Source organism: Leptonychotes weddellii, chromosome 9, assembly GCF_054177405.1.
Source record: "Leptonychotes weddellii isolate Sample4059 chromosome 9, ASM5417740v2, whole genome shotgun sequence".
Classification (NCBI taxonomy): Eukaryota; Metazoa; Chordata; class Mammalia; order Carnivora; family Phocidae; genus Leptonychotes; species Leptonychotes weddellii.
The window spans coordinates 67,317,981-67,334,393 of NC_138377.1; the positions used below are offsets into that span (position 1 = coordinate 67,317,981).

Sequence of the window (16,413 nt, forward strand, 5' to 3'; positions counted from 1 at the left end):
TGAAGGGGGGGATCGGAGGGGGAGACAAACCATGAGAGACTATGGACTCTGAGAAACAAACTGAGGGTTCTAGAGGGGAGGGGGGTGGGGGGGGATGGGTTAGCCTGGTGATGGGTATTAAAGAGGGCACGTACTGAATGGAGCACTGGGTGTTCAAACAGTGAATCATAGAACACTACATCAAAAACTAATGATGTATGGTGATTAACATAATAAAATAGAATACTGTCCAGCCTAAAAAAAAAAAAAAATCCACTAGTGGGATTTAGAAGAGAGAAGAAAATGTTACCCTTACAGGGTAAGTAAGGGAAGGATAGGAGGTAGGACTCCTTTATAGTTTTATGTTCATTTGTCTCTCTCCTGGCCGCTCCTTAGAATTGTACTCTCATCTTATTCAGCTATTCTGGATTGAAAGTTGACTCTACTGTGGTTAGGAATCAGTTGCATTGGATTAATGAAAACAAAGTTGTGGTAGAATAGCATGGATTCTATGCCCTGCACTCTGCCACTAACTAGCCTAGTGTCTTTGGGCAAGTTACTTGATTTCCTGGGCTAAAAAAACGTTAAGCTAAGGCTTTAAATTCTAAAACCTCTTTATTATTTATGTATTTTATTACTACATAATCATGATTATGTACAGTTTTCAACCTCAAGACTTTTGGGGAATACCATTCAAGACCTTTGTGCGAGTCTGTGGTGGTAATTGGAGAATACTTGATACCAGGAATATTATCATAATTCTTTTTACACAAACATGCTTTGCTTTTTTTTTTCATGCTTTGCTTTTTAAGAAGAGGAATGAAATGGCCTAGTGAAATTGCAGAGTTAAATGCAATGTAAATGATTGATATACTATATTAATATAAAAAGAAAGCTTAAATTAATTTGATTTTGAGCTGTAACAAGTTATTAGAGACAAAAGTCTGGACGTGTTTCATTCCTGTATGATGAGTTTTTCTCGTTGTGAGTAGGTAGGGAGTATGTGAACACTTAGAGCTGTTTAATCTCTTCATTTGGCAGCCATTGTAGTAGATTATATGAATAGATCCCTTTTCATCTTTCTGATAAGAGATAGCTACTGTATAAGGGGAATTCAACCCTCCAGCTCTTTCTACCAGCCAGTTTTTTCCTACCTTTTCAAGAAAATATCCGTAGCAATCACTGTCTTACCTTTTTTTTTTTTTTGTCTTATCTTTATTTAAGAAAATACATGTTGTAGTCAACGTTCAGAACAATTATACGTGAAGTAGTATTTTGGTCTCTTCTCAGTATCTCCCAGACATTGCTCTTTATTCTCTTTAATTATTTTGCATTAAAAGAGTATCCTTTCTATAATCATTGTCTTCAACCACTCTTAATCCCATTTCAGATCATTCTCTTTTTGTATATTATCAAACAGCACTGTGGAAACACCTAGGAGCCTCAACAGTTGCTTTTTTTTTTTTTTTTTAAAGATTTTATTTATTTATTTGACAGAGAAACACAGCGAGAGGGAACACAAGCAGGGGGAGTGGGAGAGGGAGAAGTAGGCTTCCCGCCGAGCAGGGAGCCCGATGTGGCATTTGATCCCAGGAGCCTGGGATCATGACCTGAGCCGAAGGCAGACGCTTAACAACTGAGCCACCCAGGGGCCCCCACAATCTAATTTTAGAAAATTCCATTACCACCATCACCCCCAGAGAAACCTTGTGTCCATTTGCAATTATTCTCACTCCCCCCTCAGCCCTAGGCAACCATTAATCTACTTTCTGTCTCTGTGCTCTTTACTTTTTTTTCTTTTTGAGATGTTATTTATTTATTTGCGAGAGAGAGCATGAGCAGGGGGAGGGGCAGAGGGAGAGAGACAAGCAGACTCCCTGAGTGGAGAGCCTGAGTTGGGGCTCAATCCCAGGACTCGGAGATCATGACCCGAGTTGAAGTCAGATACTTAACTAAGCCACCCAGGAGCCCCTCTATGCTCTTTACTTTTATGGACATTTCATATAAATGAAATAACATAATATCTTTTGTGTTTGGCTTCTTTCACTTAGGGTGATGTTTGTACATATTGTTGCATCTATTAATATTTTGTTCGTTTTTGTTGTTGAGTAGTATTCCCAACAGATATATCACGTTTTGTTTTTCCATTCACCAACTGGTAGGCATTTGGGTTGTTTCTACATTTTGACTATTCTGAATAATGTTTTTATCAACATTTGCATACAAGTCTTTGTGTCAACATAAACTTTCATTTCTCATGAATAAATATGTAGGGATGGAATTGCTGGGTCATATGGTAAATCAGCATTTAGCATTTCAAGAAACTGCCAAACTTTTTCAGAGTCACTATGCCATTTTACATTTCTATGGTAATGGGTGAGGTTTCCAGTTTCTCCACATCCTTCTCAGCATTTGTATGTCATTTTTATTATAGCCGTTCTAGTGGTTGTGAAATAGTACATCATTGTGGTTTTAGCTTGTATCACTATCATGGCATGTCCGTGTTCTGCTGTTGTTGGTTGGAGTTGTCTATCAATGTTGATTTTATCCTGTTGGTGATGGTATTGTCTCATAGCCTTGTTGAATTTGTCTATTTGTTCCATCATTGGGAGGGGATATTGTTTGTTTGTTTCATATGTTTTCAGATTCTCTGGTGCTCTGAAATTTGACGATTATGTGCCTTGTTAGGTCTATTTTCATCCACAATGCTGACCCTCATTGTGCTCTTTCAGTTTATTTTTTTTTAAGATTTTATTTATTTATATGAGAGAGAGAGAGAATGAGCAGGCAGCAGGCTCCCACAAGCAGGGAGCCCAATGTGGGGCTCAATCCCAGAACCCTGGGATCATGACCTGAGCCAAAGGCAAATGCCACCCAGCTGCCCCTCATTGTGCTCTTTCAAAGTGGAAATTCATGTCCTTCAGTCCTGTACAGTTTTCATTTATTTATTTGATTTCTTCTTTGTTTTCTCTGTACTCTTTCTGAAATTCCATTTATTTGGATATTGGTTCCTCTAAGCCAATCTTACCTATTTTTTTTTTCTCTATTTCAGGAGACACCCTCAAGTTTCTCTTCCAGCTTCTACTGATTTTTTTTGCTATTTTATTATATCCTTTTTAATTTCCAAATCTTTGTTGTTTTTTGTCTCATTTGTGTTTCATGTATACAATTTGTTCTTATCTCTCAAGGATTTCTGAAAGTCAGGCTTACTAAAATATAATTTACATATAAAAATTCACCCTTTTTTGTGCATAGTAATATTAGTTTTGACAGGTAACTACCACCATAATCAAGATGGAAAACAGTTCTTTGGGAGACTTTGACCATCACTGATGTCAATATTTTTAGATGTGTGTGTGTATGTATGTGTGCTTTCCTCTGGGACTGATCAGAGTTCCCAAAGAAGGATCTTCTGTACTCTTCCTGGAGTGTATAAGGCTGGCCTCAGGCTTCCATGAGGCAAATGGTAGAAAGAAGCTTAGATCTCAACATTTAGTATATAAACTTTCACTTGATCCCCTGTTAGAAAATACTCCTCTCCTTCATTCGTGCCTGGTGTTTCCTATCCCAAGGACTCTTGTTTTAAATTTTCCATATAATAAAATTTTATTGGAATGGGGAAAGGGATCTAGGGGCTAATTGTGTCTTAAATGGATATTCATTCTCCTTATTCTTAAGCCCACATTTATCCCCACTTCTTGAGATCCTCAATATTGCCAAGTCCTGGGCCTTTTGGGGATTCTGCTTTTTACCTTTCCTCATTGCTGATTTAGGTCTTCGCTTTCTCAGATCTGCTGTCATTTATCACTTCTGCTTTGCAGTTTCCAAAATGTTATTGCCATCAACTCATCTTTTCTTCTTTGTCCTTATGGGTTTTATGCCTTTAAAAACCTTCTACTATCATTGTAATGAGGTTTCAGGGAAGGGTAGAAGTAATTGCTTAAGTTTAGTCCATTATCTTTAATAAAAGTCCCCCTTTCTTTAAGAAAGAAAAGCTTACCTTGTGCAAAAGATCCTTTATGATCCAGCTTCTATCTCTCCAGCCTCAGTTTTTACTCTGCTAACAACCCACCTCCAGCCTAAGATCCAGTCACATGCATCTTCTTAAGAGATTGCCAAACAAGCCATGTTGCTTCATGCCTTTCAGTTCTGCACATGCTATTTTTTCAATGTGCTATTTGTCCTTTAAGTCTGCTCAGTGAAGCTTTGCTGACTCACATGACTGCCCCTCTGTTGGAGTGTTTATTGTATTACTCTATTTTTTTAAAAGTCTCATCCTAAAGGTTTTTTAATCTAGGGGTGCAGCTGGATGGATTAATGGCCAGAAATCTTAGAATACCCTGAAATTATTTGCAAATTTTCATGTGTTTGTGCATATTTTTGGAAAGTTCTCTAAGGCAGATTTTCTTCTAAGAGTGTACATCAGAAATGCTGTGGAGCTTTTTAAAAATATAATTGCTTTGGGCTTCACTCCAGAGACCTGCTGAGTTATAATCTGAAGTTAGGGCCCAGAAAGATGTATTTTCTAAAAGCTTCCCAAATGATTCTTTAGAAGAGCATCTCTGGTCTGTCATCTACATTAATTCTGGGGCCTGGCATATAGTGAATGCTCAGTAAACATTTAAAAAAGGAACGAGGGAGGAACTTGTGTTCAGTCATGGCCTGAAATAAACTTCCTATGTGAAATGTGAGTGCAAGTGGGGGAATCACTAATTTATTCTGTTATATAAAGGAAGTAATAGTATCTATTTCCCCCTCTTTGGATATAATTGAAGGAATAGAAAATTGTGGATTGTTTTTTCAAAGGTAGAGGAAAGCTCTGGAGAACTAACTGTAAGAATGAAAGAAAAATTTAAGGATTAGGCATAAAACAAATCAGATATATATAGTTTGATTTTTGTTCCTCTGCTGCTTGTAGTTGTATTTGACCCAGTGATTTGATTCTAAGACTAGGCTTCCATACATTTGGATGTCATTGATACTTACTATATAGACCTGATTTCATAACCTGTAAATTTAAATTTAATATATGGCTGGTGATATAGAAAATAGGGAGATTGACATGTTGCATTGGCAAAAAATATGCCATATTATTGTTAACTGGCTGCAAATAAAGAATGAGAACAGGAGGAGCCTAATTTCCTGGAATGCCCTGCCTTCTGTTTCCTTTGTTTAGTTTTAAAATGTGTATAAATTAGAACTATGTTCTCTGCTTTACTCATGAACCTCTTTTACATAGTGTTATATTTTTATATGTCTGTTAATGATCAGGCTCTTTTGCTTTTTGTATTTTCCATTTATTATTTTTGTTTTGTTGTTTAGGTATTTAAGAGATTATGGCATCTGAAGCCCACAATGTTAAAAAACGAGCCTTTTGTAATAATATTGAGGATCATTCCACTGATCTTCCTAGAAAAAGGATCTCTAATTTTACTAATAAGAACATGAAGGAGGTAAGCGCATGGTTTCTAGGTAATGGGTAAGACGGTATTTTAATCTTTTCATGCTACTATAGCAGAATACAATAGACAGTGACTTATAAATAACAGGAATTTATTTCTCACAGTTCTGGAGGCTGGGCAGAAGTCCAAGATAAAGACCCTGGCCAATTTGGTATCTGGTTGGAGCCTCTTTCTGGCTCATGGTTGGCTGTCTTCTCTGCTGTTTCCTCACGTGGTAGAAAGGGCAAAAGAGCTCCCTGGGGTCTCTCTTATAAGGGCACTAATCCCATTCATGAGGGCACCACCCTCATGACCTAATCACCTCCTAGAAGCCCCACCTCCTAATATCATTCATTTTGGGCATTAGGATTTCAGCATGAATTTTGAGGAGACATGGTCATTCAGTATATCACAGATAGTTTGAACTGTTAAGTCTATGGATAGTTCTGGTTAAATTATTTAAACGATAGGAAGGTGATACTTTGCTTATCTCCCAGAATTAAGTACAATTAATGAACTACTGAAAACTTTATATTCCAAAAGCTCTATAAAGTTTATAGACAGTATGCTGTTTTGATATGATATCATTTGAATATTATAGTTTAATTCTAAAGAGGAATCTCAGAGGTGCTTTTTGTTCACCATTGCAGGGCTCATTCATGCTGATATAATTTCTTTTAAACGATATTAAAAGTCAACACACTTATTAAGTACCCTGTAAGTAAAATATATGACTAGTGGCATGGAAAATAGGGAGATGGACATGTTGCTTTGTCAGATATATCTATGCACAGTGTTGTTGTAACTACAGACTGAGACTGCTGCTTTAATCTGAAAAACTTAACTATGGAATTTCAGATTTGTTGATATCAGTCACAGAACTTAAATATGCTGTTAACTATCTACCTTTTGTTTTTCAGGTTAAGAAATCTCCAAAACAGTTGGCTGCTTACATAAATAGGTAAGAGCTTCTTTAAAGTTTGTGGGAAACAGAAATATTGAAAGCTAGGTAAGGATGAAAAAGAGGGAGGGAAAAAAAAGTCTTCTCGGGGCACCTGGGTGGCTCAGAGGGTTAAAAGTCTGCTTTCAGCTCGGGTCATGATCCCAGGGTTCTGGAATTGAGCCCCACATCCGGCTCCCTGCTTCGTGGGGGGCCTGCTTCTCCCTCTCCCTCTGCTGTTCCCCCTGCTTGTGCTCTCTCGCTCTCTCAAATAAATAAATAAAATCTTTAAAAAAAAAAAAGTATTCTCTTTTATTATAATAAGTAACTTATTGTCAAATAGCCCCTGTGTGCCATTCTCTGTGGAAAACACATCAGTATTATCTCTAATCCTTACAACAATCCTACTAGAAAGGTATCATTGCCCCTAACAATTGATGAGAAAAACTAAAGATTTGTGATTTGTTCAGGGTCATACAGCCAGAAAGTGGTAAAAATGACATTCGTTCCCAGATCTTTTGAACTCTAAAAGCACTTTCTACTAAACTACTGCTTCTCAGAATGGATCTGAGGACAGCGGGGGTTCCTGGAGTCCTTTCAGGTAGTTTATGAGGTCAAGACTATATTCATAACAATAACATTAATTCACCTTCTTGATTTTCACTCTTAGAGTTTTCCAGGGACTACATGATATTTGATACCACAGTAGATTGAATGCAGAAGCAGATATGAGAATCCAGCTGTCTTAACTAAATATTAGAGATTTTGCACAAATGTAAAAAAGTGCCATTCTTCTCACTATATTTTGTTTTGGGAAACGGGTTTTTTTTGGTAAAATATTCTGTGTTAATATGTAATCTTATTACTTAAACGAATCAGTAAGTTTCCTCAGTTTCAGTGTCTGATACAGTAAATATCAGTAGATATTGCCCACATAAAAAAATTCTTTCGAAATCTCAGTAATTTTTAAGAGTTGCAAACTATCCTGAGGCCAAAACTTTTGAGAATCATCATATGAAACTGTGAGATTTGCTCTATTGTGTCTTATCTTATTTAAACAAATTAAATATACTTAAGTTTAATCAAAATAATTATTCTTGGGGTCTTGGGTGGTTCAGTCAGTTAAGGGTCTGCCTTCGGCTCAGCCATCATCCTGGGGTCCTGGGATCTAGCCCTGCGATGGGCATGCTGCTCAGCAGGGAGTCTGCTTCTCTCTCTCCCTCGAACCCTCCCCTGCTCATGCTCTCACTCCCTGTCTTTGTCTCTCTCAAATGAATAAATAAAAAATCTTTAAAATATATATGTATATTCAAATTTGCACAATTCAGATATATTTCATTTTTAAAGCATATAGTTATGCTTCTTCAGTTTCATTTAGTATAAAGTATTATCCTTTTCATTGCTTTCCAGTAGGTTTGTAATTTTTTCTCTTTAATTTTCTTCTTTGATCTAAGAGTTAGGATTTTTAAAATTCTATTTACTTCGAATTTTAGTGGATTGTGATCACAAAATGTGACCTATTAAATCTTTCTGCTTAAAAAGTTGTAAAGGTTTTCATGTAGTTCTTTTTCATTTAAGCAAATCAATTCTTCTTACAGAACAGTTGGACAAGCTGTGAAAAGCCCAGATAAACTACGTAAGGTGATCTATCGCAGAAAGAAAGTGCATCATCCCTTTCTAAATCCTTGTTACAGAAAAAAACAGTCCCCTAGAACTGGGGGCTGTGACATGGCAAATAAAGAAAATGAACTGGCTTGTACAGGCCACCTGCCTGAAAAATTACGCCATGATAGTCGAACATATTTGGTTAACTCCAGTGATTCTGGTTCTTCACAAACAGAAAGCCCATCATCAAAATATAGTGGGTTTTTTTCTGAGGTAAGTCATTTAAATGAGCTTAACTTTATTCCTGTTATACTATTCGCTTTTTCTTTGTCATATTCTGCTAGCAGAGTCGTTCATTGCCTGTTGAATTCAGACTCTGAGTGATTCTAACTCCCTGAGACAGTTTTCTAGATTAACCAAATTTGAATCAGTAGTTACTCCATTTCACTAAGTTAGTGATATCTGAGATGGAATGAAATGGTTGACAAGCTGCTATAAATATTCAAAATGGCAAGTTGGCCAGCAGAGATTTAAAGGAAAGGAAAAGAAGGTATCTGGCCTAAAAAGTAGACCACCAAAGCCAGTTAGTTATCCAGGAACAAATGTTTTGCTTGGCTCTCAGAATTGCCATTGGAAGCTTTGTTTAGGAAAACATGCTGAGCTTTGCTGCTCTTCTAGCTCAGGTGAAATTAGTTGTTTGAACAGGCTCAAGGGAATTTGGGGCGGGGGTGGTGAAAGAAATATTCTAAAACTGGATTGTAATGATGGTTGTATAATTCTGTCATGATCTGTGAGAAGAAAGGAAGCAGGGGGGCACTGGGTGGCTCAGTCATTTAAGCCTCTGACTCTGTTTCCACTCAGGTCATGATCTCAGAGTCATAAGATTGAGTCCTGTGTAGGGCTCTGTGCTCAGGGTGGAGTCCGCTTGGGATTCTCTCCCTTTTCCTCTCCCTCCCTGTGCGTACATGCGTGTGCTTGCTCGGTCACTCTCTCTAAACTAAATAAATAAATTTTTTTTTTTTTTTTAAAGGAGGGGCACCTGGGTGGCTCAGTCATTAAGCGTCTTGCCTTTGGCTCGGGTCATGATCCCAGGGTCCTGGGATTGAGCCCCACATTGGGCTCTCTGCTCAGCGGGAAGCCTGCTTCTCCCTCTCCCACGTCCCCTGCTTGTGTTCCCTCTCTCGCTGTCTCTCTCTCTGTCAAATAAATTAAATCTTTAAAAAAAAGGGAATCAAGGAGAATGATTTAATAGTGAATTATCATGGACCCTGGAGAAAAGGATGGTAATCAAACTTAGTATTAAAGAGAATCACTGTCATGCAGATTCATTCACAAATACTTATTGAGGGCTCCCAACTGTGTAATGCATTCTGCAGGCTCTGAGGAGTTACATCGGTAGATGAAAAACAGACACTGCTCCTACTTTCATGTAGTTAGAGAAGTGATGGGGCCAACACTAATCAGATAATCAAAGAAACTACATACCCTGAAGAAAAAGAACGTATGATTATATAACCCAGAAATCTGGCCTAGATTGGGACCTAGGTTGGTTCATCAGCTGAATTGAGGGAATGGACATTCTGAGTGCAAATACCTTTATTAAAAAAAAAAAACAAACAACTTCAGTTATACATTTGAATTAGTGCCGTGGTGAGTCATTTTTCAAGGTCCCCCTTTTACTTTGCTCTCAGTTTGATTACTTTGCACAAACCTTCCTTAGCATGACACTTAGCTAATAAGTTTATTGATCTTTTGTTATTTCTTTTTTTTTTTTAAGATTTATTTATTTTGAGAGAGCGCTCACTTGTGCATGCAGTGGGGAGGGGCAGAGGGAGAGAGAGTCTTAAGCAGACTCTGTGCTAAGCACGGAGCCCAACACAGGGCTTGATCTCACAACCTGAGCCAAAACCAAGAGTCGGTCGCTTAACCGACTCTGCCACCCAGGACCCCCTGATCTTTTGTTATTTCATACCTTTTTTACTGACTCAGTAGTGCCTGCTCTAAAAACCTAAATCTAAAAGTGTTAACATTATTTTGTCAAAGTTCAAATACACATAACCTTTTGATCCAACAGTTCTGTGCCTAGGTATATACCCAAGAGAATTGAAAACATATGTCCATACAAACACTTATAAACAGATGTTCATAACATTCATAATAGCCCAAAGTGGAAACATTCCAAATGTCCTTCACTTGATGTATGGATAGATAAAATGTCATATATTCATACAGTGGAATATTATTTGACCATTATAAAGAGTAAAGTACCAATATATGCTACACTATGTATAAACCTTGAAAACATTATGCTGTGTGAAAAAAGCCACATCAAAAAGGCCACATATTGTATAATTCAAATTATATGAACTGTCCAGACTAGGTGAAGTCATAGAGACAAAAAGTAGATTAATGGTTGCCAAGGGCTGGAAAGAAGAGAGATTGGAGTTCAGGGTTTCTCTTAGGGGTGATGAAAATGTTGATTTTAAAATTAATTGTGGTGGGGCGCTTGAGTGGCTCAGTTGGTTAAGCGACTGCCTTCAGCTCAGGTCGTGGTCTCAGGGTCCTGGGATTGAGCCCCGCATTGGGTTCCCTGCTTGGCAGGGAGCCTGCTTCTCCCTCTCCCTCTCCCTCTGAGGCCCCTCCTCCCTGCTTGTGCTCTCTCTCTTAAATGCATAAATAAAATCTTATAAAAAAAATGAATAAAATTGATTGTGGTGATGGTTGTACAATCCACAGATATACTAAAAACTGAATTGTACATTTTAAGTGCTTAAGTCTTATGGTATGTGAATTATATCTTAATCTGTTACTTAAAACAATGAATCTAGTTGTTCCGGTGCTAAAAATAATCTTACCGAAATATTTGTATAACTGCACATATTTACATACATAAGGATGTTCACTGATGCATAGTTTTAATAGGGAAAAACCAGAATCAATCTAAGTAAATTATGGTGTATAACAACTGGAGATTGTTTTTTAAAAATGAGGTTGATCTGTGTTTTTTTGTTGTTGTTTTTTTAAAGATTTTATTTATTTATTTGACAGAGACACAGCAAGAGAGGGAACACAAGCAGGGGAAGGGGGAGAGAGAGAAGCAGGCCTCCCTCTGAGCAGGGAGCCTGATGCGGGGCTTGATCTCAGGACCCTGGGATCATGACCTGAGCCGAAGGCAGACGCTTAACGACTGAGCCACCCAGGCGCCCCGAGGTTGATCTGTGTTTTGACATTAAAATCTTTATAATATATAAGTGAAAAACAAGGTTTTCGAAATACAGATATTATAATATTTTAATTTTATATCTAATTTGTCTGTCTAGAAAGTGGTTTGGAAAGATACATACCAGTCTGTTAACTGTGATTAGTTCTGGGAAGTGTTACTAGATTTTATCTGGGTAGATAGAGATTATTCACTTTTTCTTTGATACAGTTCTGTGCTATTTGAACATTTTACAAGAGGAACATATTACCTTACTATATTAAAAAAAGGAATGAATGAATTTAAATACTGGTCATAGAACTGAATTTTTGTGGTTCCCTTCCCGTGTTATTCAGTATATATCTATCTTTGCTTTTAATCCACATAATAAATGCTAGGTTTGTAGGTGAGTTAAAAATAATTTATTTTACAAATTATTGAGATTTGAAAAGAAAATGGTAGCAAATAAAAAGTATTGATACAAAAATAAGTCCTGGGGCACCTGGGTGGCTCAGTCGTTAAGCGTCTGCCTTCGGCTCAGGTCACGATCCCAGCGTCCTGGGATCGAGCCCCACTCAGGCTCCCTGCTCCGCGGGAAGCCTGCTTCTCCCTCTCCCACTCCCCCTGCTTGTGTTCCCTCTCTCGCTGTGTCTCTCTCTGTCAAATAAATAAATAAAATATTTAAAAAAATAAGTCCTAAATTTATTCAGATCATTTGTTTACTTTGTTCAACTGCAACATTCCTTTTTTGGGGTCAGTAAAAGGAGTCACCTCTGCGTAATTTTAAAATATGTCTACCAGGATAATTTAACTGGAAAAAAATGGTTTCATGTCATGTTTCAGTGTGCTTTTTAACAAATTAGATGACTGCCTTTCAGGTTTCTCAGGACCATGAAACAATGGCACAGGTTTTGTTCAGCAGGAATTTGAGATTGAATGTAGCTTTAACATTCTGGAGAAAGAGAAGTATAAGTGAACTTGTAGCTTATTTGGTGAGGTAAGTATGACCTTTTATGCTTTTGTTCAGTTAAAGTAATTTCCATGTTTTATCTTGAAGTGCCTGTTCTTTTTTATGTTATACTGGCTAAAATTTTAAACTTCCTATATTTAGGTTCAGTAGCAACAATATATTTTAAATTATATTTATCACCAGTCTAAGAGTAATCAATATACAGAAAACCATATGTTTCATCATATTGAACAAAGCTATTACCTTCTCTAGGGTTCTTATATATAAAACCAAGAGATACCAGTATGGGAAAAGTAACCTTTTAAAAATCCTCTTTGAGTCAGAATTTTAAGCCTGGCTTTCCTCAGTATATTCAAGTCTCTTCTCAAACATTATCTTTTTTTTCCCCCCCTAGAGAGAGAGGGTGTGTGTGTGGGGTAGGGGGCGTTGTCAGGCAGGCAGAGAGGGAGAGAAAGATTCTTTGAGCAGGCTCTGTGCTCAGAGCCCCACGCAGGGCTAGATCTCAGACTCCTGAAATCATGACCTGAGCCAAAATCAGGAGTGAGATGCTTAACCATCTGAGCCAACCAGGCACCCCCACTTCTCCAGTATTATCTTAATGAAGCCTTCCCTGACCACCTTATTTAAAAATACATATTTCAGGGCACCTGGGTGGCTCAGTTGTTAAGCGTCTGCCTTTGGCTCAGGTCATGATCCCAGGGTCCTGGGATCGAGTCCCACATCGGGCTCCCTGCTCGGCGGGAAGCCTGCTTCTCCCTCTACCACTCCCCCTGCTTGTGTTCCCTCGCTTGCTGTCTCTCTTTGTCAAATAAATAAATAAAATCTATTAAAAAATACCTATTTCTTCACTCCCTGTCTCTCCTGTTTTATTTTTTCTCATAGCACTTACTACCATCAACTTGCTCTATATGTATTTTACTTGTTATCTGTCTCTGTCTTCTTCCACACCCCATCCCTACACACACTCTGAAATACAAGCACTGTATCTCTTTGTTTACTGCTGCATCCCCAGCATCTGGCTCATCATAGAGACTTAGATTCTTTGCTGAATGAGTAAATTTTTCAAAAGCAGTGTGAAAGTTACAGATAAGGAAATCAGCACTCTAAGCAGTTTTGTACCCACAGGATAGAAGACCTTGGAGTTGTTGTGGATTGCCTTCCTGTGCTCACCAATAGGTAAAAAAAAAATTTTTCAGAAAAAAAGTAAGTTTAAAGGACAAATGACTTATTCATAATTTTACAACTTAGTATTTATTTTAGTTTACAGGAAGAAAAACAATACATCTCACTTGGCTGCTGTGTAGATTTGTTGCCTCTAGTAAAGTCCCTACTTAAAAGCAAATTTGAAGAGTAAGTGCTAATGTGACTCTCAATTCATTTTTCTCTTACAGCATCCTTGATTTTGTTGCTTGTGAGTACACAGTGGTAGTTTGAACTCCATGAGACATGCATGGTGTCTGTTTTCAAGGAGCTTATAGCCCAATTAAGAAAAGAATATGAAATGATTAAAGATTAATTACAAAAGCATCTATAAACAACTTACATAAAATACAGCTTTTGAAAGTAGTGAAATAAAATTTTTAAAGGGGAAAAATCAGTGTGTGTATGTGCTTTTTTGGGAGCTGAGTATCTTTTTTTGTAAAGGCTTGTTGGGTGAAAACACTTGAATTCTGTAACAAAATGTCATTTCAGATATATAATAGTTGGTTTAAACTGGCTTCAAGCAGTCATAAAAAGGTGGTGGTCAGAACTATCATCCAAAACAGAAATTGTAAATGATGGGTGAGTATATCTTTAAAAATAAACTCATTCTAATAAAATTTTTTTCTGAAAAGCAGTTTGATTAAAAGATGATAATTCTATTCCATAATCATCATTAAATAACAATTTATTTTCTTTTCAGAGAAATATTAAATTGGAATAGTGTTCACATACGAAAATTACATATGAAAGTTGAATTCCAGAGCCCAGTAACCCCCTCTATCTCTTTTTCTGGCAGAACCTTACACTTCATTTTAGGAGGAAAAAGCACAACAGTGCTTTAACCCTCATACCTGTTATAATGAGTAAGGGAGAAAAAAAGAGATGGCTTTTGGGCGCCTGGGTGGCTCAGTTGGTTGAGCAACTGCCTTCGGCTCAGGTCATGATCCCAGGGTCCTGGGATCGAGTCCCGCATTGGGCTCCCTGCTCTGCGGGGAGCCTGCTTCTCCCTCTCCCACTCCCCCTGCTTGTGTTCCCTCTCTCGCTGTGTCTCTCTCTGTCAAATAAATAAATAAAATCTTTAAAAAAAAAGAGAGATGGCTTTTGGTGAGTTAAGTATTGAGGCACAGGGATGGAAGCATCCTGCATCCTATAGGTCTTTGACTACCTAGACATTAACCTGAGAATCCGATGTGGATGATTATAATTCTAAAAACTGTACTATAATCATGATAATTTGAATATTGCCTTGATGTAAAAATGTGTGGGTATTCTACTAGATGAACCAGATTATCATGAAGCTGCAAAAGAGTATCTCCCAACAGTCTTCTTAAAGATTTTTTTCTCTAGGCTCTCAAAAATTTCCCACTTCATACCCAAGACCAGGTTGTCCAAATGCTGCTCCAAATGCCTAGTTTTCTTTCCTGCTTTAACAAATAAATAATCTTTAATTTCCATGATGGGCAAGTATTATTTTAAAGAGTTACTTGATTTCAAATGGTACAATTTCTCTTGATAAATACTTGAAAATTTGAAACTGTGTTCATTAAGTGTATTTACTAAGTCCATATTCTTATATTTGCATTCTTTTTTCTTTTCTCATAGAAATATTCAGATTTTAAAACAACAATTAAGTGGATTATGGGAACAGGAAAACCATCTTACTTTGGTTCCAGGATATACTGGTAATATAGCCAAGGTAATCCACATTTAAGCTTAAAATCTCTATTTAAGCTTAATTAAATATTAGAAATAATATATTAGTATTATGCATTTATAAATGAAGTCTTTCAAATATTCAATACAGTATATATATATATTTTCAAGATTTTATTTATTTATTTGACAGAGAGACACAGCGAGAGAGGGAACACAAGCAGGGGGAGTGGGAGAGGGAGAAGCAGGCCTCCTGCCAAGCAGGGAGCCTGATGCGGGGCTCGATCCCAGGACCGTGGGACATAACCTGAGCCGAAGGCGGACGCTTAATGACTAAGCCACCCGGTCGCCCCTACAGTACTATTCTAATAAGGCCTAAAGTCAGTTTCGTATTGTCCTCTGGATATGAATGTGACTTTGGCAAGGAACACAGGAATTAGCCATTGAATGTATTTCAGATGCAGCTGTGGAAATGATGTGCTAGAGGGAATTTAATGAACTAGCTCCAGTTAGAGAAGAGGTTAAGAACCCAAGTTAGGAAGGCATCCGAAAAGAGAGTGACACTCAGGAAGCAAGGGGTGAGGAATGTAATCAAATGCTTTCAGGGTATTATTTTGTACTTGGCTTTTGCTAATGTCATGCTTTTGGGAAAGTAAATGTTCAAATCACAGTATGAATTTGACATTGTTCTTTATTTACTTTCTTATCTCTTAAAGGAAAAGATATATTGGTAGTTTGGATTTTAATATTTAAACTCCAGAAAACATTGGTAGTTAAAATGTAATTGCAGGGGGAAAAAGATCACTGTTAAGAAATATTTACACCCTTTTACTGGGCGTACTGCTATCATAAATGGGCATTAATCAGAAATATACAAGCATTCTTTAGTTTAAAAAATACAGTATTCTAAGTAAGAGGTATTATGTTGTGAACTTAGTTGTGAAATTCTCCTTGGATACCTTCAAGAAAAGAAGCAAAATGATTTATCAAACAAGTGTGTGACCACTGTGTATAATTTTACTCTGTAGAATTCTTAACGATGAAAATCTCATAAATATCAATTTCCCAGTTTTTTGTTGTTGTTTTAGTTGTTGTTCTTTCAGTAATGGGGGGAAAATGAAGTAAAAGTTGATAGAAAATGGATATAGAGTATGTATTACATATCACCTTGTTCTGGAGGCACCTTGCATTCTTGTTAGTAGTACTGAAAAAATATTGTCTCCTTAGAAATTTCCTTTCAATTACAATTTTTTATAAAGAGAAATTTTGTGGTTATGACCCTAGATACAGTATTTATTATTGAAGAAAATATTGAGTGATTAAAAAAGTTCTGTGAAGTTCCTTAAGTTGTGATAAAACCTCTTTTATAGTATTAAGCCCTCAATTGTAATTTTTCAAGGGTAGAAATCAGAAAGGCTGTCCT

General features: G+C 37.1%; 1 protein-coding gene across 2 annotated transcripts in view; it reads left to right on the plus strand.

Moving 5' to 3' along the window:
* The window catches only part of KATNBL1 (katanin regulatory subunit B1 like 1), a 37,225-nt gene extending 22,153 nt beyond the window's left edge, over window positions 1-15,072 (plus strand). For both annotated transcript variants that reach the window (XM_081830835.1, XM_081830836.1), the window contains 8 exons: window positions 5,302-5,432; window positions 6,341-6,381; window positions 7,959-8,238; window positions 12,043-12,161; window positions 13,260-13,310; window positions 13,395-13,484; window positions 13,827-13,916; window positions 14,940-15,072. In XM_081830835.1, coding sequence (XP_081686961.1) covers window positions 5,316-5,432; window positions 6,341-6,381; window positions 7,959-8,238; window positions 12,043-12,161; window positions 13,260-13,310; window positions 13,395-13,484; window positions 13,827-13,916; window positions 14,940-15,048 — 897 coding nt within the window. In that variant the 5' untranslated portion in view covers window positions 5,302-5,315 and the 3' untranslated portion in view covers window positions 15,049-15,072. The remainder of the gene's footprint in view (window positions 1-5,301; window positions 5,433-6,340; window positions 6,382-7,958; window positions 8,239-12,042; window positions 12,162-13,259; window positions 13,311-13,394; window positions 13,485-13,826; window positions 13,917-14,939) is intronic.
* The last annotated feature ends 1,341 nt before the right edge of the window (window positions 15,073-16,413 follow it).